At 42.3% G+C, this 27,219-nt stretch overlaps 1 protein-coding gene across 1 annotated transcript; it reads right to left on the bottom strand.

Annotated features, from left to right (window-relative positions):
• Window positions 1-638: 638 nt before the first annotated feature.
• On the bottom strand, window positions 639-27,219 carry wdr18 (WD repeat domain 18). The gene is made up of 10 exons (XM_073477319.1): window positions 26,990-27,219; window positions 24,965-25,075; window positions 24,658-24,791; window positions 20,567-20,708; window positions 17,306-17,449; window positions 16,065-16,129; window positions 15,862-15,986; window positions 2,945-3,108; window positions 2,602-2,670; window positions 639-949 (listed from the first exon to the last, which is right to left on the bottom strand). The coding sequence occupies exons 1-10, from the start codon at window positions 27,197-27,199 to the stop codon at window positions 821-823; spliced, it is 1,293 nt and encodes a 430-aa protein (XP_073333420.1). The 5' UTR covers window positions 27,200-27,219; the 3' UTR covers window positions 639-820.

Raw genomic sequence — 27,219 nt, 5'->3', positions numbered from 1 at the left:
TGCCCAGCGAAGTCCTGACTCTTCTCTGTTCTGGCACCTCAGTGGTGGAACGAACTCCGACCAATGTCAGGACAGCAGACAAATATTCTTATCTTATAGTTGTGATGGGAATTTTGTACCTCATGTAGAGGTATGTGAATTGAAGTCTTACACAGCAAAGTATGTTTAACGTGAACCTGTGACCTTGTTTTATGACCCATGTAAGGTATTGAGTAATCACTGAAGGTTATCACTCCCTTCTCTGTTAATTATTTCTTTAAGTGCAGGAGGGCATAAATTAGTAGCTTTCAGAGTGAAAACACACCCACAGAGACAGATAAAAACCAAGCTTTCCTCCTCAGAAATTGAGTCTTCACTTTGTAACTGACCTGCATGTTGCTCTGTGAATGCTCCTCTTGTACAAGATTAAAACCTTGTTTGAATTTTGAGCCGACTCCGATCTCCTTCCTCCAGTTCTAAATTATGGCAGAATTATTTTAAGATAAGTCGCTTTGGACAAAAGCGTCTGCTAAATGCCCTAAATGTAAATGTTATAGTTACAGATGGTATCTGTGGTAACAGACAGTCACAGGTTCAAACCTTAGCGACGCAGCATCCACACACACACACACACACACACACACACACACGACAGGAAGTTCTAAAAACAAAGACTTTTATTTTGTAACAACAAAAAACATCATAGTGTGAGACACCTGTGTGTGTGTGTGTACTGTATATGTGGCTTTGTAAAACTGTGTTTTTCAGTGTGTACCTGTGTGTAAGTGTTCATGTGTGTATGTTCATGTGTGTGTATCTGTGTGTAAGAGTGTTCATGTGTCTATGTGGGCTTGGTGAGCAGCTGGCTGGAGAAGTCGAACAGATCTTTGTTGACTTTCTTCAGAGTTTGAACTTCTTCCTCGAGCTCAGCGACTCGAACCTTTGTGTTCTCACCGTCACCGAACACCGACTGAAACACACACACACACACACACACACACACACACACACACACACACACACACACACACACACACACACACACACACACACACACACACACACACACACACACACACACACACACACACAGAGAGAGAGAGAGATTACTGTACATGTATCACAGAAACACACTATCTGATTGGCTAAACTGGTCCCAGTCTCTCCACCACAGCAGCATAGTGAGGTCACTTATAATATTTCATCTGTAGTTACATCGTTATTCTTTACATTAAATCTCTCACATGTTGTTATTCTTGACATTAAATCTCTCACATGTTGTTATTCTTGACATTAAATCTCTCACATGTTATTCTTTATATGTAAGTTCTGTCAGCCATGTGGCTGGTCGGGTGCACGCGTCCTTAATCATCGTTCTTAAACCAAAATGAAAGAACAAAAAGTGTATCGAACCGATTAACAAACATTAGCACTACTGGCTAACTACTGCTAGCTGCTGGCTTATTGTCGATATGGAGCAGATCAATAGAGATCTGAAGCCCCGCCCCCTCCTGATCAAAGCTTTGTGTGGTAGTGATGAAGAGAGACAGATAATAATAATAATAATAATACATTTAATTTATATAGTGCCTTTCAGGGTACCCAAGGACGCGTAACAAAGTGGAACATACAAAACAAAGAATAGACAATAATAAACTTGAGTCTGGAGGCCCTGTGCACACAGCGGGAGCGACGCAGGAGACCAGGAGATTCAATCCCAGCGATGGAGCCCGGGGCGAAGCGACAGCAGAGGTCCAGGACCTCCTGCGCTGAGCATCCAAAGATCACGCCGGCAGCAGCGGAGCAGCGACCATCCAACACCGCCGCGAGCCGGGCGAGACCACAGCAGCAGAGGAGGGCGACACAGGAGCCAGGCGGCGAACAATCCTGAGGCCGTGGTGGAGGGAGGACCAGCGGAGCACTGCTGGACAGCCCACAGAGCACTGAGCACGCCGGTTTGAAAGTCAGCGCCGCCAGGCCAACAGCCGATTGGCGGGGCCAACAGCTGATCAGCGGAGAAAGGTGAGTCCACGGAGCCAACCGTTCAGGTGTGCAGCCTTCAAAGTTTGTAGCACAGTCCCAGAGCTTGTAGAGACAACTTGGCTTTCTTTTTTCAACAGAAAAAGCAGTTTTGCAACGGATTGAGAAGCAGCGATATTCACGCCAGCGTCCTCTCGCATCCAGGTTGCCATGGAAACTTGTATAAATAAATGATGTATTGATCCTGTTTGAATTGTGTCATGAATCACACAGATGATGTTTGTCAGTTTGTCATCAAACTAATGAAACATCAGACTGTGACGTCATTATAAAGATGTCACAGCCAACAGTGTCGTTAGTGACGTCGTCTCCTAACTGAAACATTGTGGAGCTGCTCCTGTATATTAGCAGCTCACAGAACTGAACCAGAACCAGAACGCTTTAACACAAAACTACATGAGGTTTGACTTTAATACAACAAACTGACAAACATCATGTGTGACTCATGACCCAGTTCAACAGGATCAATACATCATCTGTCTCTCTTCAGTCACTTCTGATCTACTATCCCATGAGCTCCACTGGACGCTGGCGTGACTTCTCTACAACTAATGACCAGACTGAAGCCCCGCCCCCTCTCACCTTGTCAGTCACAGCATTCATCAAAGAGTTCAGCCTATCAGCTTTCTGCAGGTATGTCTCCTCTTCCTCCTATAGACACAGGAAGACCATTTCAAAATAAAACAATAAGGTCTGCATTCTCTGCAAAATAAAATAAAAAAGTGAAGATTGAGGAGTTTATTTTCAAAATAAAAGGTTTTCAATATAATTAGCGCCTCCCACAGGCAGCAGAGTTCATAACAAACAACATCCTGAAGTGTCTGAACCGTAGTTAAGATAACCATGCACAGTTTGTCCTGATGGTGGCGCTAGAGGAAAGCTAATACAGTCAATGGAGTCACCCACTCTACACCTGCGGACTCACCTGTGTGTAGAGGCCGATTCGAACACACACCTCTCCCGACTCTCCGCCGTCGCCCTCGGAGGCGTGCAGGTGTCGGCTGAAGCGCGGCAGCGGGACGGCAGGCCGACTGTCGGGCAGGAACATGTTAGCTGGAGCTGCCATGATGACGGCGTTCGTCACCAGACCTGCACACACAGACAGGAAGTGAGGTCAGAGGACTACAGTTCCACTGTTACCATGGAGACGGTATGCCTTGTGCAAAAAGTTTCTAGACATTCATTGAGTTTGACAACAGCTGAAACTAATCATCATTACTGATCAATGAAGACTAATCAATAATTCATTCAGGTCATGAAACATGCGAGTGTGTCGGAGTCGAACACGACGTCTAAAACTGAAAAGCTTTTATGGATCAATGATTCAATATTGATTTATTTTAGCCGTACTGCGATCAGAGGGATTGACCTGAATAACAACCATGACGGAGATCGATTGGTTGATTCTGATGCTTCTGCACATAAACGGACCAATGAGCTGTCAGCTGACCTGTGACATCAGCTGAATGAGGATGAGGACGGAGCCTGAAGGCAGTGAAGAGCAGATCAAAGTGAGGACGAATTTCTTCAATTTGTAACCTGAAATAACCTTGAAGCTGCAGCAGAGACTGAAATACTAAAAATACTACAGTTCACCTGAGTGAGAACTCTTCAGATCCAATATAATTTAGAATCAAACATATATTCTGAACATTTAACGGATTGAAAACATCACGATGACTGAAACCGTCAGTTTGATCCGCTCATCAACATCGTGTTTATTCACTAAAGCTGGTTTTACATTTTAATAGTCTTCATGTTTCTGAACAGCTTCACTGTAATAAGCAGCTCACAACATATTTCAGTCATCATGACCTCACTTCCTGTCTGTGTTTATGTTTCATAATAAAGTTAATCATGTTTTCAGCCTGTGGGTTCAGAAGAACTCCTCTGAGAGCTGCAGTCCTTCACTTTATTCTTTTATGGGAAGCTTCAACTCTTGAACCCAGAAGCTGATCTCTGATTGGTCCACTAGTGTCAGTCTTCCACAAACGCAAAGTAAATCATCGGGAAGCTTTCTGAGCTCTGATTGGACAGATGGATCGGACTCATTTTTCAGTGCGACAGCGAGTCGGCCGCCTGGATCACACTCGACTTCCTCTATCGGCCGACACTTTACACATTCTGTCTGAAAATAAAAAAACACTTCATGTTTCAGTTTGTCGTCAGCAGATAAAAAAATTCAGACATTTGATCAAACACCTAAAATACCAAATGTCTCTGAACATAATCCAAGCAGCAGCGATCCTTTAACACGACCACCATCTCTCTTTAACCTTCATCGACTCATTTTTGTACCACAGCTTGGTTAAACTTTGAAATGGAGATCGAGGAAAATAAAGTTCTGTTCTTTTTTTCAGTATTTGTTGAGAAAATTGTCGATGACACTATTTTTTCATTTTAACATCTTCATGTTCACACTAGTCCATCAGACGCAGCTCTCGTTAGCTTCCTGTGACCTCCAGCTAATGAAACGTTAACACTTTTCTCTTTCTGAATCCAACAAACTGACGAGAACATCATCTGTGAAGATTCACCGTCAGTTGACGAGCTGTAGTTGGTATTCAGCTGAACGTTTCAGCAGCGACACCAGGAGACGAGCTGAAGGCTGAGTGAAAAACTGACCATCAAACTTTCATCACAAGACTGACAGGAGACCGAACTGAAGAAACTCACTCAACACATTTTCTTCATTTATTTCAGTCTCCTCTTCTGCTGCTGTGAGTACTTCTACTCTCAAAAGATATATCTTTAGAGCTGCAACACTAGCATTTCATTAATGTCCCGTCAGACCGTGTGAAGTGAAAACAATTGGATCTGTGACGTCCTGACCAGCCCAGGTGTACCTGTCAGGAAACACAACTGGGAAACCAACCGAACCTCATGATGAAGATCTAAAATTAAAGAGCACTGTTCTCTGTGTAACTGGTGACTCACAGAGCGACAGCCTGCTCCGACATCACAGAGTGGACACGTTCTTCATTAACTTCAAGTTCTGTTGAAGCTTCTGTAAAATATTAAAGCTGCTCCACTTCTGATTCTTCAGTAAAACATTTAAGCAGCTCCGAGTCTCAGTCCGACTTCATGTTCGCTCAAAGACACTCTAAACTTTCTCCCTCAGGGTCAGGTGGTCATCACTGACATCACTGTGATGTCAGTAGGACTGTATCAGACTCCGTTCTCAGCTCTGGACCCAGTCTCTGTTCCAGTCCCCAGCTGTGGTTCCGGTCTCTAGTCCTGGTCCTAGTCCCTGTTTCAGTCCCCAGCTGTGGTCCTGGTCCCTGTTTCAGTCCCCAGCTGTGGTCCTAGTCCCTGTTTCAGTCCCCAGCTGTAGTCCTAGTCCCTGTTTCAGTCCCCAGCTGTAGTCCTAGTCCCTGTTTCAGTCCCCAGCTGTAGTCCTACTCCCCGTTTCATTCCTCAGCTGTGATCCTGGTCCCTGTTTCAGTCCTGAGCTGTGGTCCTACTCCCCGTTTCATTCCTCAGCTGTGATCCTGGTCTCTGTTCCAGTCCCCAGCTGTGGTCCTGGTCCCTGTTTCAGTCCTCAGCTGTGGTCCTGGTCTCTGTTCCAGTCCCCAGCTGTGGTCCTAGTCTCTGTTCCAGTCCCCAGCTGTGGTCCTGGTCCCTGTTTCAGTCCTCAGCTGTGGTCCTGGTCCCTGTTTCAGTCCTCAGCTGTGGTCCTGGTCGTGTGGTCCCTGTTTGGACTCAGAGACTTTTCAGGTCCAACTTAAACAGAAGTTCAGTAAAAGTAAAAGATTCAAACTGAGGTGAAAATCTGCGACTGAATAAAACCTCAAACGTTCCATCAGATAAATTGTGTTTATGTTTGCTGCTGTGAAGGAAACTGGTCTACAGTGAAGGTCGGAGCTCAGGTGGACTGTAGGATGGTCCCACCTGCTGTCAGGTGCATGTTGTGTTCATGTCACATGACCGCTGACAGCAACTGCTCAGCTGAACTCTTCTCCAGCTCATAGCGTCACAAGGAACAAACCTCACAATGGAAAGACTTTGAACTCAGCTTTTAAAACCTCTTAAAGAGAAATAATGTCGATGTTCCACTGAGACACAAACTGTTTAGACTCATTACCAACTGATCAATAATCATTGATCTTTGATCAGTCAGTATGTGACTAATTAGCTGATCCAGAACAGACTGACTGTGGTTTATGCTGTTGAAGGCAAACGTATTCCTCGTATCCATAAGACTGAGCGACCTGGTTGTACGAGTCTTTTGCTCCTTCGGGCTTTAAATCCTCTCAAACATGAAAACAACATGCAGAGCTGTGATGTTCAGGAGGAGATTAGATGTGAATTTAAATGTGTAGCGACCAATAAAAGCACCGACCTGTTTGAAGAAAACAAAGCAGCAGCAGCTTTAGTCTGCTCAGCCTCCACTTCAATCTCTGTAAAAAAACATTTTCATTCTTTCACCAGAAACAACTCTTGATTTACAGCTTATCAGAAGGAAGCCACAAAGACAGAGTGGCTCTCTGCTCTGCCTTCAATCAGGAAATCAGCAGTCAAGCTGACGAGGTGACGCTCTGCCAGACTCATTTCACGCCAACAAAAGCTCCAAATCACAGCGAGGAAACATGTGGGAGTCGATTTACTGACGCTCGGGGAGCAACAACCTTCAATCCTCCCAGAAAACACTCAAATCCCTCAACAATACAAGCCGATTGGACTGGTGTTTTACTGGACGAGGTTTCCTGCCTGCAGCAACGAGCCTCCACATGCTGTCACTTCAACTTCCTGTCTGGGGACTTTTCAAATTAATTTCCCTCAGATTACCTCGAGGATCAATTTAAGATGACAAGCCACTCGAGGAGCAGAAGATGTTTGCAGTAATGAGTGAAGGAGCTGCGTCACGCTTATTGGCGAACGTGTGATAATTAAAACAGGAAGCAGCACATTTGCATACTGAAGGAAACCGATCAGGTGGACAAAGCAGAGCGTGAAGCACATGACTGAGCCCTGACCAGGTGTGTCTTCAACCTCACCTGCATACATTCAATCCTGTAACTGAGGAGTTTAACCTTTATGTTGGATCTTACAGTCAGAGTGTTGATGTAACTAAAATGATCTTCTGCTTATGATGGATTCAGTTTCACCCTCAGAGCTTCTCTTACTGGATGATCATTATTATTATTGGATAGACTTTAGACTCGTAGACCGACTGGAAAATCAATTTCCCGTCTCTGGCCCGGCTCTCACGTGGTTTGAGTCGTACCTACCCGGAGGAACACAGTGTGTTTCCTCTCTGCTCTTCTCTTTATATTTCGCCTCTAGGCCAAATTATACACAGTCATGGAATTTAATTTGCACTGCAGGCTGATGATACGCAGCTCTATGTGCCCGTTAAAGCTGAGGATGATTCCCACATTAATAATTTAGAGGCCTGCTTGCTGTGAAAAACTCAATGTCAATTCCTGCGCCTGAATTCTGATAACGCTGTTGGTCGCTCGACAAGAACACCAGTTTGATCACTGACAGAAACTCTTGACAACTTTGTGTTTTGATCAGCACATTAAGAAATCACCAACATCACCTTCTTTGGCTTGATTCATTCACTCCAGGCTGATAATGAGATCATAATTCACAGGAGTGGATGTAATGTAATGTGTAATGTTTAGTTGTTTGGTCTGTTGTGTTGATCGCACTAAAAGTCTTCAAATGCTTCTGAACGCGGCAGGAAGAGTAAAGAAATGGAATCGTATAACACCAGTTTTAGCCTCACGTCATTGATTCAAGTCAGACTTTAAGCAGCTTCTGCTGAATTACACAGTTGTAACTGTATTTGCAAATGAGAGTTAAAAGATGGCTTTTCTTATCGCATTGCTTTTCTCTGGAATAATCAGACAGTGCGAGTCTGTTCAGGCATTTAAATCTAAACTTTACTTTCAGCTAGTTGCTTCTTTTTGATTACTCGTTATCATTCTCCTTCTGGAGGGTCAGCTTTTCTGAGGTTTTCCTCAGTTTTATCTAAATACAAGGTCTAAGGTCAAAGGGTCTCATATGCCGCTTTTCCATTACATATGCTGACCTGGCTCTACTTAGTGTGACTCGGCCGGCAGCCCAGCACAGACGGGATTTTGCATTTCCAGCACAAATGGGCTCCCTCCTTGAATGTGAGTCCTAAAATAATGATGCGCTTGTCTCGATCCCCACAGTGCTATCGAAGAATCACCGCTAACAAAGTGGCTCCACTAATTCAGTTTCAAACACGCTTCATTTCCTGTAACTTCTTCACAATAAAAGCCCCCCATTATTTAGTCATTTAAAAGCTTTGTGTTTTCAGCAGCAGTAACTACACGATGAAACAGTGAAACACAGCAGAGGTTTGAAAGAACAAACAGGACGAGAGAAACTAAAGAGATTCAGTTAGAAGCTATAAAAGTACTGAGAGCCGAGCACACTGACTTTAAAACCTCTTTCTCTCAGGTTTCCTGCACAGACATGAGTTCAGTATCGATTTGAGGGGGAGACGGGTGCTTGTTATGGGTTGGCTGCAGTTGTGAAATGTCACCGCAGCCCGCTTGGAGGCAGGGCATCTCTGCGCTCGGCCTGGCTCAACTCGGCTCAGTAAAACTGGTGATGTAAAAGCAAATCAGCGTGGCTCGGTTTGACTCCAGGTGGAGTTTTGGCACGGCCAAAAGCGTGACAGATGAGGACTCCTCCGACGGGTGAGGACTCCTCCGCAGCTCCGACGGGGAGGACTCCATTAGACTAGATTTTAGACTCTTTATTTGTCATTCAAAAAGTACACCTCACAGTGCAGATCAGAATGAAATTTCATTGCATTTGGCTCAGTATAGCACAGAATAAAGACAACAGCAAGTATTTACATAAAATAAATAAAATAAAAAGTGTAAACATAAATACTATCTAAAATATAAAAATATATTGCACAATGTGTATTATTATATTGCAGTCCTGTGAAGCAGTCCTGAGTGGGTGTGTGGGGGAGGATGGGGGTATTTTATTTTGTGTTCAGCAGTCTTATGGCTTGTGGGAAGAAGCTGTTATAGAACCTGGCTGTTCTGCTTCGAGGCTGCGGAACCTCTTTCCAGAGTCCAGGAGCGAGAACAGTCCATGGTGGGGGTGAGAGGTGTCTCTGCTGATGTAATGAGCCCTGGTCAGGCAGTGTTTTTTTGCAATGTCTTGGGTGGGAGGAAGTGAAGTCCCAATGATTTTCTCCGCTGTCCTCACCACCCTCTGCAGGGACTTCCAGTCAGAGGCACTGCAGGCTCCTGACCAGACAGGGATGCAGCTGGTCAGTATGCTCTCTATAGTGCCTCTGTAGCGCCTCTGCCTCTGCAGCTCCGACAGGTGAGGACTCCTCCGCAGCTCCTTTACACTGTGGACTGACTTCCTGCTCGAAGTCTCAGGACATTTCAGGACAAACAGCAGATAAACATCTGTGTTTAGTCACTCAGACGTTAAAGATTGAAGACTTTCCTGTGAGCGCAGACTCTGCAGATGTTCTGCTGAAGTGTCCTTGAGCAGGATGGCAAGCTTCCACCTGCTGCCTCATAAACAGTCTCTGAGGACGAAGCTGACATGTTCAAATGTAAATGTGAAGAGACACAAACGGGGCTGAAGGCTGAGGATACGCCCCTTCTGTTAACATCAGAGCGGGTCAATGAAACTTTGCTCTGGTCGCCACAACGACGCGCCATGAATAATTCACAGAGAGACACAGAGGAGGTGATGAAGGAGGACAGTCAGATATCCTCCAAGAGTGATATCACAGAACTCTTTGAGATGCTTCCCATTACTTGTTGGAAAGAATTACACTGATTTATACTGGTTCACAATTATGTTATATTCACGGGTTATATTTAATATAGACATGAAAGTTTAACAGAATCTGAATGAAAATAAAAACCAACCAACATTAAACCCTAACCCTACATTCATGTGTTTAATTAAAAAAGCTGAAACCTGTGATGATCTGCAGAGTTTTAAAGATAAAAGTTTGTCTCTTTCTTTATGGGTTGTCCAGGTTGGTTCTTAACACGTCGTTAAAAGGTTTTCTCACGTCAACATGTCCTCACTGCTGTAAATCATAAATAAAATGCTTCTGCAGTGAAACGCTTCCTGTCTGGACAAAACCACAGTCTGTGATGGGGTTGGAGGTTTGTACTGAAATGTTAAAGTATATTTCTTGCTTGTTGTGGTAATAGACCTGCAAATTATCTCTCACTCAATTACAAATATTGATCAGCAGCTTGGCTCTGGCTGCTGGAATTACACTAATGGTCCAAATCTGGTCCAACATAGAGACATAAATCAGACAAAGTGTTAGAGGCTGAAGAGCTGCCAACACACTGCAGAGAAAACACCCTGCAGACACACACTGACTCACCAGGAGAACACACCTGGACTCTCAGGGACTGACCCGACAACACACCTGGACTCTCAGGGACTAGTTGTAGAGGTCCAGTGAACAAGTTGTAGAGGTCCAGAGGACCAGTTGTAGAGGTCCAGTTGACTAGTTGTAGAGGTCTGAGGACTAGTTGTAGAGGTCCAGTGAACAAGTTGTAGAGATCCAGTGGACCAGTTGTAGAGGCCCACTGGACCAGTTGTAGAGGCCCAGTGGACCAGTTGTAGAGGCCCACTGGACAAGTTGTAGAGGTCCAGAGGACAAGTTGTAGAGGTCCAGAGGACCAGTTGTAGAGGTCTGAGGACTAGTTGTAGAGGTCCAGTGAAGAAGTTGTAGAGGTCCAGTGAAGAAGTTGTAGAGGTCCAGAGGACCAGTTCTAGAGGTCCAGTGAACAAGTTGTAGAGGTCCAGTGGACCAGTTGTAGAGGTCTGAGGACCAGTTGTGGAGGTCTGAGGACTTGTTGTAGAGGTCCAGTGGACCAGTTGTAGAGGTCTGAAGACTAGTTGTAGAGGTCCAGTGTACCAGTTGAAGAGGTCTGAGGACTAGTTGTAGAGGATTGAGGACTAGTTGTAGAGGTCTGAGGACTTGTTGTAGAGGTCCGGTGAACAAGTTGTAGAGATCCAGTGAACAAGTTGTAGAGGTCTGAGGACTAGTTGTAGAGGTCCAGTGAACAAGTTGTAGAGGTCTGAGAACTAGTTGTAGAGGTCTGATGACTAGTTGAAGAGGACTGAGGACTTGTTGTAGAGGTCCAGTGGACTAGTTGTAGAGGTCCAGTGGACCAGTTGAAGAGGTCTGAGGACTTGTTGTAGAGGTCTGAGGACTAGTTGTAGAGGACTGAGGACTAGTTGTAGAGGTCTGAGGACTTGTTGTAGAGGTCCAGTGGACCAGTTGTAGAGGTCTGAGGACTAGTTGTGGAGGTCTGAGGACTAGTATTAGAGGACTGAGGACTAGTTGCAGAGGACTGATGACCAGTTGTAGAAGTCCAGTGAACAAGTTGTAGAGGTCCATTGAACAAGTTGTAGAGGTCTGAGGACTAGTTGTAGTGGTCTGAGGACTTGTTGTAGAGGTCCAGTGAACAAGTTGTAGAGGTCCAGTGGACCAGTTGTGGAGGTCCAGTGGACTAGTTGTAGAGGTCCAGTGGACCAGTTGAAGAGGTCTGAGGACTAGTTGTAGAGGACTGAGGACTAGTTGTAGAGGTCTGAGGACTTGTTGTAGAGGTCCAGTGGACCAGTTGTAGAGGTCCAGTGGACCAGTTGTACAGAACTGAGGACTAGTTGTAGAGGTCTGGTGAACAAGTTGTAGAGGTCCAGTGAACAAGTTGTAGAGGTCCAGTGAACAAGTTCCAGAGGTCTGATGACTAGTTGAAGAGGACTGAGGACTAGTTGAAGAGGACTGAGGACTAGTTGTAGAGGTCTGACTTGTTGTAGAGGTCCAGTGGACCAGTTGTAGGGGTCTGAGGACTAGTTGTAGAGGTCCAGTGAACAAGTTGTAGTGGTCCGAGGACTGGTTGTAGAGAACTGACTAGTTGTGGAGGTCCAGTGAACACGTTGTAGAGGTCCAGTGAACACGTTGTAGAGGTCTGAGGACTAGTTGTAGAGGTCTGAGGGCTAGTTGTAGAGGTCTGAGGACTAGTTGTAGAGGTCAGGGTGTTCAGGTTCTCTTGGAGCCGTCAGCCTCTCTCTGTCACTCACAGTATGATGAAGATGAAGAGAGGTTGAGATGATGTCAGAGCTGGTTGTAGAGTGAAGAGGTCTCACTCTCACGCCTCCAGTAGTCGCCCTGCTGTCAGACGGATGTTTCTTAATAACAGTCTGAGGGATTTGACATATTGAGTGTCGACAGCCTCGAGGAGACGGAAATATTAGTCTCTGCAGCGCAGCAGATACCACACAGTGGAACTGATTCACATCTCTCATTTCTCACTTTCCTGCTCGCCATCCTGAACTCTGACTGGACCTCTCACTTTATTTCTGTTTATATTCACAGCTGCGAGTTACACAGGAGAAAACTCATCCACTATATGTGTAATCAGAAATTTGTATATATACATATATGTTGTATATGTTGCATACATATATATATACATATAATATACTATATATACACATATATATACATATATATACACACACATATATATACATATATATACACACACATATATATACATATATACACACACACACACATATATATATACACAATGTCAATGTGTTTTGATTACAGATGTAAAAATGAATTGAAACAAATTAGAGGAGCAACAGTCAAAGACAGATGAATCAATCTGAACATCAAATATCAAACTATGCAGTTTCAGTTAGCTTTTGCTTCGGACAATAGCCAGGCTGCTAGCTGTAGCCATGTTGCTAGCGCTGTGTTTGTGAGAGCGGCACCGACAGTAATACCACAGGGAAACACTACAGGGGAAAATAGGAAATGTCTGTTTCTGTCTTAAAGATGAATAGACAATGTGTTGAACCAGTATCAGAAGCAAAATATCTCGTTATATGTTAAATTCTCTTTAAAATCTAAGAAACTAAAATGTTTAAATGTTGAGAAAGGTTGTAAAAACAAACATTTCTATTCATTAGAGATCATTTACTGTTTTATGCTGCTTACGGTTTCAAGCTTTCATCTGTGACAATTAAACCTCTGAAGAGAAGTAAAATCTAAAATAAATGAATCTAATATGAAGCTGATAAGATGTGGAAACCGATCATGTTCTGTTCTAATCAATTAAATTAAACTCATCCATCACTTTGTGAATAAGCAGCTGCTTCCTCTGCACGTGTCTGTGGAATAGTAAGGAGCCATTTAGTAAATCAGACTTCATGTGAATGTTTAAAATCAACGTAAAACACCACAAAGACAATATATTTAATGTTTCATTGACTTTTGTAAATATATGATTAATGTGAATCTGATTTTAAACATGCTGGGACAGAAGCAACAATCACCTGTTTGGATCATCACACAAGTGAACAGGTGATAGTATTATGACTCTATAAAGGAGATTGCTACATGGACTCAGAACACTTCAGATAGACAGTTTGTTTATTAATGATTGATTTTATTTATATTTCACACACAACAATTTTTTTGTGTTATTAACCAATAATTTTACAAATTATTTGATAAGGTTTTTGTTTTCTGATTTATTTAAGGGTTAGAATTTATTGTCAAAGATGAATCTTGACAAACATTTTCACCACGAGGCTCATTTGGAATCTGTTCTGGAGCTTTCAGGCACATTTACATGAGCAGCTGCTCAATGTTCTTGTTTTTAGGTGGATAATGAAGTTAATTCCTCTGTGTTGGGATGTTCAAACTCGTTATAATACTCTATACATTTCTTTGAGGAATTAAAGACATGAATAAAGTCTCTGGTTCTTCTGTTTCCCCCCCCCCAACATGCAGACGGACGTGAAGCAGCTGAATCTGAATCTTCAGCTGAGACGAATCGGTTTGAAGTGCTGCCGTCATGGAGGATGAAGCTTTTCTTTTAACAGTCTGGCTCTTTGTGAGCAGCGTCTGTGGCTGCAGGAAGACAATCCGAATACGTGACGGAGGCGGGGGACGACCACAAGTCCGTCCGTCCAGCCAGAGGAAGGATTATCGTCTCCTGACAGTCCGTTTGAAGTGAGGAGGCCCTCAGCACAGAGAGGATTCGCTTAATTACAAAGTGCCAGTCATGATCACGGCGGGGCGTTTCTTCTTCATGTTCCTGTCAGACGCAGCACGATCACTTATTATGAATGAGACAGGAAAGTAAAAGCTCCTCTGGAGAGATGGAGGCCGGCGGGTCAGACGCCTCATTAATAAACCAGCAGCAGCAGAGATGAGGAATTATTTCAACCAGAGAGGTTAAATTCACCTTCACCTCCAGAGACTCTGAGAGACATCGGGTCTGACCCGGTTCCATCTCAGCTGACTTAAATCAGCTCAACAGGGACGCAGCAGATGATAATGAACAGATTAATGACAAGAATCCCAGCGTCAGTCAAAACAGACACAGCACAACTACCAGGGCAGGTTAACCCTAACCTAACCTAACCCTATCCTAACCTAACCCTACCCTAGCCTAACCCAACCTAACCCTAAACTAAAGGGCTCAAATATCAGTTTAGAAATAATTATATTGATAAAAGTATGAACACATTAATTACAACAATAATAATCATCACGAAAGTTCAGGTAGGATCAACAGGACACGTTACAGCTCTGTTTCATGGAACGATCATTCGTCTGGATGATTGACTGACCATTTGATTGGATGATTGATTGAATGATTATTTGATTGGAGTTTGACAACTTTTAAAACTTGTGAGTCTGAACATGACACACAACAGTGGGATGTAGATGAAGGTTTTCAGTCATCCAGGTCCTGGTACCTCCAAGTTCTGTATCGTAGGCAACTGGACTAGGTTCAGTTTGTTGAAGACGTTTCACCTCTCGTCCAAGAGGCTTCTTCACTTCTAACTAACTGGAGGAGCTGCAGGCTTTAAACTATGTGTGGGAGTGCCCTTACAAAGTGTGTGAGTGTCCTTACATAGTATGGGAGTGTCCTTACAGAGTACGGGAGTGCCCGTACAGTGTGGGAGTGTCCGTACAGAGTGTGGGAGTGTCCTCACATAGTGCGAGAATGTCCTTACAGAGTGCGGGAGTGTCCTTGCAGAGTGTGAGAATGTCCTTAAGGAGTGTGGGAGTGTCCTCACATAGTGTGGGAATGTCCTCACATAATGTGGGAGTGTCCTCACATAATGTGGGAGTGTCCTCACATAACGTGGTAGTGCCCTCACATAGTGTGGGAATGTCCTCACATAATGTGGGAGTGTCCTCACATAGTGTTAGAATGTCCTTACAGAGTGTTAGAATGTCCTTACAGAGTGTGGGAGTGTCCTTACAGAGTGTGGGAGTGTCCTTACAGAGTCGTTAAGGACATGTGTGAGCTCTGAGTTTCAGAGTCGTTAGGGCCACTTGTGGGGTCATTGGTCAAACCGGCTTTCATGTGGGTTGCTAAGGCTACAGTGGAATTTAGGTAACCAATCAGAGCCACAAGACTCGACTGCTGAAATCAATTAAATTAGCTTGTTTTGTGTGCATTTATTGTGATGGAGCCCAGGTCTTTACAAAGACCTTTAATGTGAAGGAGCCTGACTGTTCTTACGGTAAACATGTGAGAGCTTTTATTGTGAAGAAATGTAGGCTTTGATCATAGAACAATAAGATGTCGGCTATGTCTCAGGATCAGAAGGTTGGGGGTTCGATCCCCAGCTCCAGAAGTGTCTGTAGGTGAAATACTGAACCGCTGAAGATCAAACCCTCTTCTGATGGGATCCGACGTGGATCATCTTTAATTTTCTTTTCTCAAAGTAAGATCATGTGAAATGACATTCAGGAGTGAAGACGATCACTTCTCGTTGTTGTCAACGTCAGCTGCACGAGGGGGTGGGGCTTACCTTTGTGAGCGAGGCAGCGGATGCTCTGTTTGCTTTGGATGTCCCAGAGTCGAACTGTCTCGTCATGTGACCCAGAGAGGAGGAGCGTCCCGTCCATCGACACAGACAGACATGTCACCATGTTCCTGAGGTAGACGTCAAAAGGACTTCAGACTTGCAGACAAAGTTCACGTTCATGTCACATCTACCTGTTGATATCTCACCTGTGTCCTTTGAACACCTGGTTCCCATCATTGTCAGACTGGAAGGATCTGTCTCGACTGAGACTCTGAAACACAATCACTTCCAACAGTTAATCTTTATCGACACAAACACTTCCAACGGTTAATCTTTATCGACGCAAACACTTCCAACGATAATCTTTATCGACACAAACACTTCCAACAGTTAATCTTTATCGACGCAAACACTTCCAACGATAATCTTTATCGACACAAACACTTCCAACAGTTAATCTTTATCGACACATCAAGTTTTCAAACTCAACAACATGACAAGATTAAAGACAACCTCACTATCCACGTCGTCATATCTCATGTGTCTCACTGTCCTCATGTCTCATCTGTCTCACTGTCCTCATGTCTCATCTGTCCACGTCTCATCTGTCTCACTGTCCACATGTCTCATGTCTAACTGTTCACATTCTCACTTTCAAAATGTCAGTTTCAGTCAGCTGATCAATGTCCCCTCAGACAGAATCATGTCTCTGTTTGTCTCAGTTGAACTGATGTTCGTGTTGGAGCAGCTTCAGTAGTTTCAGTTCAGGTTACACAGACTTAAACTCCTCAGAGATGGAAGACGGTATCATCAGTTCAGTCGGAGGGAGGGGGAGGAGGGGGGTATCGGTGGAGGACAAGCTCTGTGGTTTGTTTGGAGGATTAACTCAGCGAGGCTTTCAAATGTAAATGTGTTGTGAGAAAGTGTTTCAGTGTTCAGAGAGAAGAAAAGATGAACAAAGAAGGAATGAAGAGAGGAATCATAAGAAACACTGACTCTCCAGGAATTATCCTCATCCACATAATTACACATCTCTTCTTTACATGAACTCAAACTGGATCAGCGGTAGTTTTCATTTAAAGAGCTGACAGGATGATTAATGAGCTCCAACTGTTGAAACACAAACACCGTCACTGTTTGACTGTTTGTAGCGAGAAGCATCGACAGACGATCAAACCAACAGAAAACACTCAGGATATTTATTTATCAGTGTTATATGACAAAATAATGTTAAAACACGTTTACACACAATATCTTCAGTAATGTTTACACACAATACTGGCTGCTGTGTAGGAAGTTGGACCTATGACATAGGACAGAGGACCATAGGTTGTAGGATAGTGATTTAGTTTAAAGTTTGGAGGATGGTGGTTTATAGTTTGGGTTAGTAGGCTGTAGGATGGTAGTTTATTTAGATGAAGGATGTAAAGTGTAGAGTGAGACTCACCTGGCTGCACAGAGACACCTGGAAAATATTTCCATCACTGCCTCCACAGAATAGGAAGTACTCGCAGGGGTCAAAGGTCACAGACATGATCTCCACATCAAACAGGACAGACAGGAGCAGCTCACCTGAGGACAACTCCCACACCTGGACAGACAGACAGACAGACACGTCTGTAAATAAACAGGTCACAGGTTCAGACTAACACCTGGGTCACATGACCTGCCTGATCCCGCGTAACAGCTGCGTCTCACAGTCAACAGTCGCGTTTGAAGCATTAAAGTTTTTTCACTTTGCAAAAAAGAACCAAGTTCTGCTCAGAACCTTTAAGAACCCTGCAAATCTTTGACATTCTTTTCAGACAAGCATAATTTTTACAGTCGGCGGCAGGACAATTCTGTTTTGTTTAACTGAACTTTTGTAGTTTTTTTAGTCGTCTCTGCTGCAGCATTTTTATCCTTCAGTTAATTCTATCTTTTTAATTTTAATGTAAATAAAGTTTATCAGAAGGAGGAGACTTATAGAGATGTGAAGTGATGATAACAGGATGTGATTCATCTCAGTTGACCTTTAACCCTTCCAGTGTAATAGAGCTGCTGGCTCTGCTGAATACAGACTGTGTTCCAGACTCCACTTAAAAATCTGATAATTTAAGATGTGAGCAGCAGCGATGCCTCGGCTCGTGTTCAACACCTCCAGACCATCCGTTATGATGTCACAGCAAGCTGACGTGTCATTACTGAGACTCCACCTCCTGTGATTTATGCAGAGGGGATTTTACCAAAATTCAAACCAGATCTGAGGACGACAAGGAGAGACGCTTTGTGTTTAAAGAGATTAGTCATTCTGATCAGAGGTGATCAATAAGGTCAAAGTAACACCATCTGATTGGTTAAAAAAACTGTGTTCCTAATCCATATTTATCAATCTATCGATATATTGACATACACTAATGAACTCATCTATCCATCCATGTCATTGTGTCGTCTGACTGATGGTCTAACAGAGTGTTGCCATAGCAACAAAGCTCTCATGTCAGGCTCAGTTAGAGGAGAGGTGGATAACTTTCCAGCCACAAATGAACTCAGTCCGCATCAATCGATCAGTCTTTAACTGTACAAAGGTCAAGACTGAAACTAAGTTTGGTGACTCTGGTCTGAAACTCTGTGACTCTGTTTGTGTCTGAATGTTTGTGTTCGTCTTCGGTGTCACTTTCCTTCATGAAACCATCAATCATCGTCAATGGGACTTTATCTTTGGGAGGACACAACCTCCACACCTGTCCTACCTGTCTGATCGTCATGACGACCATCAGTCTATCTCCACCCAGCAGCTTCCTAACGAGGTCATCCATCAACTAAACAATTACAAGGTCGACCATGACGGTTTGAACCCTCAGAAACAGTTTGTTCGGCTGTCGTGTCCCCTTAATGTGACAGGAAGTCAGTGACTGAAACTGTGACTGAAACCAGATCTGAACCAGGATCAAACTGTGACTAAGCTAACAGCTGACAGTGAAAACATCTACCGATACTGACGGGGCCAAAGAGGCACGAACAGCCCAGGAAGTGGATGACATTACAAAGTCACGAGACTTTCTGGCAGACGAGGTCTCTGCTGTCAGACTGCAGCAGCAGAAGAAGGTTATGATTTCAGAGGGAAACTAAATCTAAAAGTACAGAAACACTCAGAAGTGTTTCTGTATCAATTCTTGGTGTAAATGGATTTAAAATTCACTAGCTGGTTATTGTCTGGTTGTTCATTTATTTTGTATTTTTTGTTTGCTGAAAGGAATGTGGGTATATAAATATATAAATATATAAATACACATCAACATGGGAGTGGACAAATCTGCTTTATGCAAATGTATGTTTATTTTTATTGCAACAATCCAAAACAACAGAAGCTTTCCATAATATTCTCCAGAATAACCCCAAAAGGTTCTGCACGCTCAAAATGTATGCTGAAAGCACAACATGACAAACTCAAGTCCAACAAGCAACAACAGATGGACACACTGCTCTCTGCATCAGCTGTGTTATCTGAGACTGGACTGGACCGGTGCTGACTCAGCTCACATCCACAGTAAATGTAAATAACTTTGTTCTTGAGGAGAGAAACATCCGGCAGGTTTGAAGGTGAACTTCATTCAAAATACTCTTTTCTTTATTCGTTCCTGTTCATGGAGGTTTGTTTCTGTTGCATCGCTGCCTGATATCCCAAACTACGGGGCGGGCCGAGGGTCATAACGTGTGCATTAATCAAATAAAGGAAACGCCGTTAAGAGGAATTTGTGTCAACACATTATTATTGCATCAACTTTGAAAGCCCTAAAATATATATATATTTATTATTATTTACACAAACATGTAATTAGAATTGCCAGTTTTGTTGGTTTGTTTGTTTATGGTATAAAATATAGTACATGTTCGAAATAAAGATTTCAATCAATCAATCAAAAACATAAAGATGCTTTTCATATCTGATCTGTGCAGTTTTATCTCTGACAGAAACACTCAAACCAAACTTCATTTAGAAAACATCACATTTAAAGAAACCTGATTGTTTTTAATGGCCATGAAACTGAGCTCTGATCAGCTGAAACAACAAACCAAACTTCATTTAAAAAACGTATCATTCTGAGATGAGGATGAGATAAAAGTTTTTCTCTCCCAGATTATTGATTGATCAGTTTTATCTGAACAAAACACACGTGTGTGTGTGTGTGTGTGTGTGTGTGTGTGTGTTTGTTTAAAGTAAACATTCACATCACTGCTGGTGGAACAGATATGAAGAGTCAGAGCATTTTAAAGGCCGAGCTTTTATTTTGAAGGTACTTTTAGCTCAGTATCTGCTGTGTGTGTGTGTGTGTGTGTAAATCATTTTTTTCTGGCTCTGTAAGTCATTGCTTTCCGTTTCATGTTTGTATTAAATAATACAAATATAGAATATACCTGTGTACCTGTGCAGGCGTTATTAACTGTACCTGTTGTGTTATTAACTGTACCTGTTGTACCTGTGCAGGCGTTATTAACTGTACCTGTTGTACCTGTGCAGGTGTTATTAACTGTACCTGTTGTGTTATTAACTGTACCTGTTGTGTTATTAACTGTACCTGTTGTACCTGTGCAGGCGTTATTAACTGTACCTGTTGTACCTGTGCAGGCGTTATTAACTGTACCTGTTGTGTTATTAACTGTACCTGTTGTACCTGTGCAGGTGTTATTAACTGTACCTGTGCCGGTGTATTGACCTAAATCTTACCTTGACAGTTTGGTCCAAGGAGGCGGTGGCAAATCTGGCCTGAGCTCCCATTAGGCCACAGTGCAGGTCTGTGATTGGTAGAGAGTGACGAGACAGGACGTGACGTGGTTCAGGGGTGTGGCTCAAATCCAGCTGGATCACACTGAAACACAAACACAAACACAAACACACACACACACACACACACACACACACACACACACACACACACACACACACAGTCATTGATTCAGTCAGACTGATGGTTTCTGTTAAATATTCGTTAACTGTTTCCTGTCGTTTATATTCCGGATGATGTTTGTGTGACAGAAGTGACAAACTCTTCAGAGTCTCAGGGAGCACTGGGATGAAAAACATTATTTATTAAAGGAGGAAAATACTTTCTTCAGATGATTTATGTAACTGAGCATTGATCAATATTAATCATAATGAAGCTGATCACATTTTAATCAATGCAGATAATGAAGGAGTGACAGAAAGCAACACACACGACTCCAGATGAGCTCGTGCAGAGAGGAAGACATCAGAGCAATGAAGATGAAACATGTTTTATTACTGACAGCATCTTTAACATTCAGCTCAGGTTTCCCATCATCCCCTGCTGCACGATGACATCACATCAGAGACAGAGGTCTATCTCTGTGATCACTGGCGGCCCGTTTCAAAAGATGTATTGATTATTGGCTGCTTGTGATTAATGACAGGTTTTCATTTGACACAGTGAGGCAGGATCAGCTGCCTCCTCCTCCTCACCTCAAGCTGAGTATCTGATTCTGAGTCTGACATTGATCAGAAACAATCAGGTGATCTATAAAAGAACAGCTCCTGACAGAGACCTGAATGGACCAATCAGAAACCAGCATCACAGTCCAGAAAGAAATCAGTAGATTTTTTTTCTTCAACACTGATCACAAAGACTATTGATTGATTAATGAGTCAAACTACAACATAAATCACTTGTCTGCCAATCAACTAATCAATGAATTGACTGATAGCTATTGTTCCTGCTGACAGACAACATGGAGTCTGTTGAGCTGTCCACACTCTGTGTTAGAGCTCCACCCAGTGGACATGTGAGTGATTATTATTACATCTTTATAATAAACTGACTCAGGATCAGACTCTGCAGAGAGAAAGACATCAGAATGATGAAAATGAAACTTTTTATTTAAAATAACAAGAAAATAGAGAACGTCAACATGATGTTAAAGTCCAACAACAGTCTCACATCAGTGTCTGAAAACGTCTCCTGGTGTTTTACTGTTTATTGATGTGACGTATTGATGTGATGTGACGTATTGATGTTACGTATTGATGTGACGTGTTGATGTGACGTGACGTATGGATGTGACGTGACGTATGGATGTGATGTGACGTATTGATATGATGTATTTCACAGCTCACACCACCAGAGGTCGGTCTCTGCAGGTGGAACAAAATTTAAAAAAGATATATTTTGGGTTCAGTTCTGATGATGAAGCTGAGTGCATCTATACATTATTCTATATACCCTAAGTACTGAAACCCTGCAAGACCTGTCCAGGTATTCTAACAGCAGACCAGACACAGAGTCAGAGACTGTGGATTAATCATACAGGCTTCAACAACAACTTCTATCAGCAGCACATAAGCTTTACTTCGGTTTTTGCTTCTACAATACTATATACAAGGGTACACTACACAATGGTATACACACACTGTATACTACACAATGTTATACACACACTGTATACTACACAATGGTATACACACTGTATACTATGCAACGGTATATGAGCTGTATACTACACAATGGTATACACGCTGTGCACTATACAATGATATACACGCTGTGCACTACACAATGGTATACACACACTGTATACTACACACTGTATACCACACAATGGTATACACACTGTATACCACACAATGGTATACACACTGTATACTACACAATGGTATACACACACTGTATACTACACAATGGTATACACACACTGTATACTACACAATGGTATACACACTGTATACTACACAATGGTATACACTAGGGCTGTGCAATTAATCGAATTTTGATGGTGATTTCGATTTTTGGGTCAAACGATCTCCAAACTAATATAATCGAGTTGAAACGATTTATTTGGCATTTTTCGTTGTACAGTAGGCCTAGAGATTTTCTGGAAATCCCTCCCCCAAAGCATTTAATGTGGCCCTGCTGACTGGCACAGAGGCGCAGTATTGGCAAACCGAACCAGTGTGAACGACGGATAAGCCGGCGGCGCGGAGCGAGGGGTTTGAAAATGGCAGAGGGAGGGCAGCCCTGTTTGGTCGACAAAAAGGGTAGAAAAAGTTCTCTTGTATGGGAACACTTCGGATTCCAAGAATCCGACGAGGAGCAGCACCACACAATGTGCAAGATTTGCTACAAGGTGATATCTGCGCCACTTGGCAACACAACAAATCTATTCAACCATCTCAAACTAAAGAACAAAGTCACTCACGACGAATTAATAAAGAAACAAAAAGACAAGGCCACAACCCCCACAACATCAACGCAGAGTCAGACATCGATCTCAGACACACTGTATAATGCGACTCCTTATCCGTCAAATTCAGATAGGCACAAGAAAATAACAGCTGCCATTGGATACTTTTTAGCTAAAGATATGCACCCTGTCATTTGTCTTATTTGATTCAAGTATAAGTATATTTATTTTATTTATTAAATGTTTTATAGAAATTGCAGAACAATTAGATACGTATTTGTACATTATTTTCGATTTGAACATTTTGTGTATTTTTTTTAAGGGGAAATTTCAAAGTTGTCAGTTACAAAGTGTTTTTTTTTTTTGGAGAGAAATGCTGAATAAATGCATCATGTTTCCAAACTCAAAAATAATCGTGATTTCAATATAGACCACAATTATCGTGATTATGATTTTTTCCATAATCGAGCAGCCCTAGTATACACGCTGTATACTACACAATGGTATACACACATTGTATACTACACAATGGCATACACACATTGTATACTACACAATGGCATACACACATTGTATACTACACAATGGCATACACACATTGTATACTACACAATGGCATACACACATTGTATACTACACAATGGCATACACACACTGTATACTACACAATGGTATACACACGCTGTGCACTACACAATGGTATACACGCTGTGCACTACACAATGGTATACACGCTGTGCACTACACAATGGTATACACGCTGTGTACTATACAAAGGTATACACGCTGTATACTTCACAATGGTATACACGCTGTATACTACACAATGGTATACACACATTGTATACTACACAATGGCATACACACATTGTATACTACACAATGGCATACACACATTGTATACTACACAATGGCATACACACATTGTATACTACACAATGGCATACACACATTGTATACTACACAATGGCATACACACACTGTATACTACACAATGGTATACACACGCTGTGCACTACACAATGGTATACACGCTGTGCACTACACAATGGTATACACGCTGTGCACTACACAATGGTATACACGCTGTGTACTATACAAAGGTATACACGCTGTATACTTCACAATGGTATACACGCTGTATACTACACAATGGTATACACACACTGTATACTACACAATGGTATACACGCTGTATACTACACAATGGTATACACGCTGTATACTACACAATGGTATACACACACTGTATACTACACAATGGTATACAAACACAGTATACTACACAATGGTATACACGCTGTATATTACACAATGGTATACACACACTGTATACTACACAATGGTATACACACACTGTATACTACACAATGGTATACACACACTGTATACTACACAATGGTATACACGCTGTGCACTACACAATGGTATACACGCTGTGCACTCCACAATGGTATACACACTGTATACTACACAAAGGTATAGACTGTATACCACACAATTTGTACACACAAAGACTGTGACAGACTTGTTTAATACATGTCACGTAGAACAAACCACAATACATTGAGTTCATTAATTATATCGGCCCCCCTGTTTCAGGTGTGTTCAGGTGTGTGTTACCTGGACAGACTCCACACCAGAGCCAAGTTGTCTTTTCCTGCAGAAACAAAATGGCTGCTGTCGTCTGTGAACTTCAGACAGGTAACATCCTGATAGTGGCGACTGAGGACACACAGCAGCTTACCTGTGGACACCTGAACCAATCACAGAGGAGATAGACAGACATGATGTCACAGTTTGTTCATTCTGAACTAATATTATAATAACACTTATTAATTAATTTAACAAATCAGAAATGCTTTTATTTCCTCCAGCTGATTTTATGTGTTCAGAAATGTTTGAAACAAAGAAAAAGAAGCTGACCCACCTCCCACAGGTAAATGGCCTCAGCGACAGCAGCAGCGAGGAAGAGTCCATTAGGTGAGGTGGTCAGACAGGTGACCACACCTGGACACATAATCTTCTGCTGCAGCTGATCCTGGAAGACAAACAGGGTGTCACACATAACACGTATCAAACAGATAGAAAACTTTGATGTCATGTCTACTGCTGACATAAAACCACTGAATGTGATATCACAGCCGTGAAAACAGAACTACATTAATACAACACAGAGCTACATTAATACTACACAGAGCTACATTAACACTACACAGAGCTACATTAACACTACACAGAACTACATTAACACTACACAGAGCTACATTAACACTACACAGAACTACATTAATACAACACAGAGCTACATTAACACTACACAGAGCTACATTAATACAACACAGAACTACATTAACACTACACAGAGCTACATTAACACTACACAGAACTACATTAATACAACACAGAGCTACATTAACACTACACAGAGCTACATTAACACTACACAGAACTACATTAACACTACACAGAACTACATTAATACTACACAGAACTACACTAACACTACACAGAACTACATTAATACTACACAGAACTACATTAATACAACACAGAACTACACTAACACTACACAGAGCTACATTAATACAACACAGAGCTACATTAACACTACACAGAACTACATTAACACTACACAGAACTACATTAATACTACACAGAACTACACTAACACTACACAGAACTACATTAATACTACACAGAACTACATTAACACTACACAGAGCTACATTAATACAACACAGAACTACACTAACACTACACAGAACTACATTAATACAACACAGAACTACACTAACACTACACAGAACTACATTAATACTACACAGAACTACATTAACACTACACAGAGCTACATTAATACAACACAGAGCTACATTAATACTACACAGAACTACATTAACACTACACAGAACTACATTAATACAACACAGAGCTACATTAATACAACACAGAGCTACATTAATACAACACAGAACTACATTAACACTACACAGAACTACATTAATACAACACAGAACTACACTAACACTACACAGAACTACATTAATACTACACAGAACTACATTAATACAACACAGAACTACATTAACACTACACAGAACTACATTAATACAACACAGAACTACATTAACACTACACAGAACTACATTAATACAACACAGAACTACACTAACACTACACAGAACTACACTAACACTACACAGAACTACATTAATACTACACAGAACTACATTAATACAACACAGAACTACATTAACACTACACAGAACTACATTAATACAACACAGAACTACATTAATACAACACAGAACTACATTAATACAACACAGAACTACACTAACACTACACAGAACTACATTAACACTACACAGAACTACATTAATACAACACAGAACTACATTAATACAACACAGAACTACATTAATACAACACAGAACTACATTAACACTACACAGAACTACATTAATACTAAACAGAACGACCCAGTATAACCAGTACACCAGTCCATTCAGGTTATACTGGTCCATTCATACCAGTATAACATAAATTATATATAATCTTTCCACATGTCGGTTCTTCGTCTTTCATCAACCAAATCAGCAGCGAGCCGAACTGGATTCATGACATTAGATCAGTTTTAAACAAAGTTAAAATGAATTTTGTTGGATGTGAGTCAGGCCGAATTCACCATCAGAATCTGCTGAGTTAAAATAAGTCTGACATTTTGTTTGACTGGAGTTTCTGTGTCTGCAGACGAGCGCCGAGTCTAATTTCAGTTCTTTCATAAAGGAGTCTGGTGATGTTTTGTCTGTGTTCAGGAGAGACTCGGGACTATTTGCGGCCACCTGTCCCCGCAGTGGAGAGTGTGTTAGTGAGGTGACATGCAGCAGGTGTGTTCAGGTGTTCAGATGTTTCGGATGTGTTCAGATGTTTCGGATGTGCCCGCCCGTACCTTTCTCTGGATCTCCCACACGTTGATGAAGTTCTTGCCCTGCTGGGCGGACAGCAGGTACTGGCCGCCGAGGACGGTCAGTCCCCGGGCGGAGCTGTTCCCTCCGCGGTAGGAGAGCAGGCTGGAGCCGCTGTGCAGGTCGAACACGGTGCTGTTCCACAGCTGAGAGCCGGAATCACTGCTCACGATCACCTCCAGAGGAGCCGCCATGTTGGCTCCACAGCAATACA

The sequence above is a fragment of the Pagrus major genome, chromosome 11, assembly GCF_040436345.1.
Source record: "Pagrus major chromosome 11, Pma_NU_1.0".
Lineage (NCBI taxonomy): Eukaryota > Metazoa > Chordata > Actinopteri > Spariformes > Sparidae > Pagrus > Pagrus major.
Note: the sequence above shows the minus strand (reverse complement) of the source record. Positions and strands in the feature narration are given on the sequence as shown.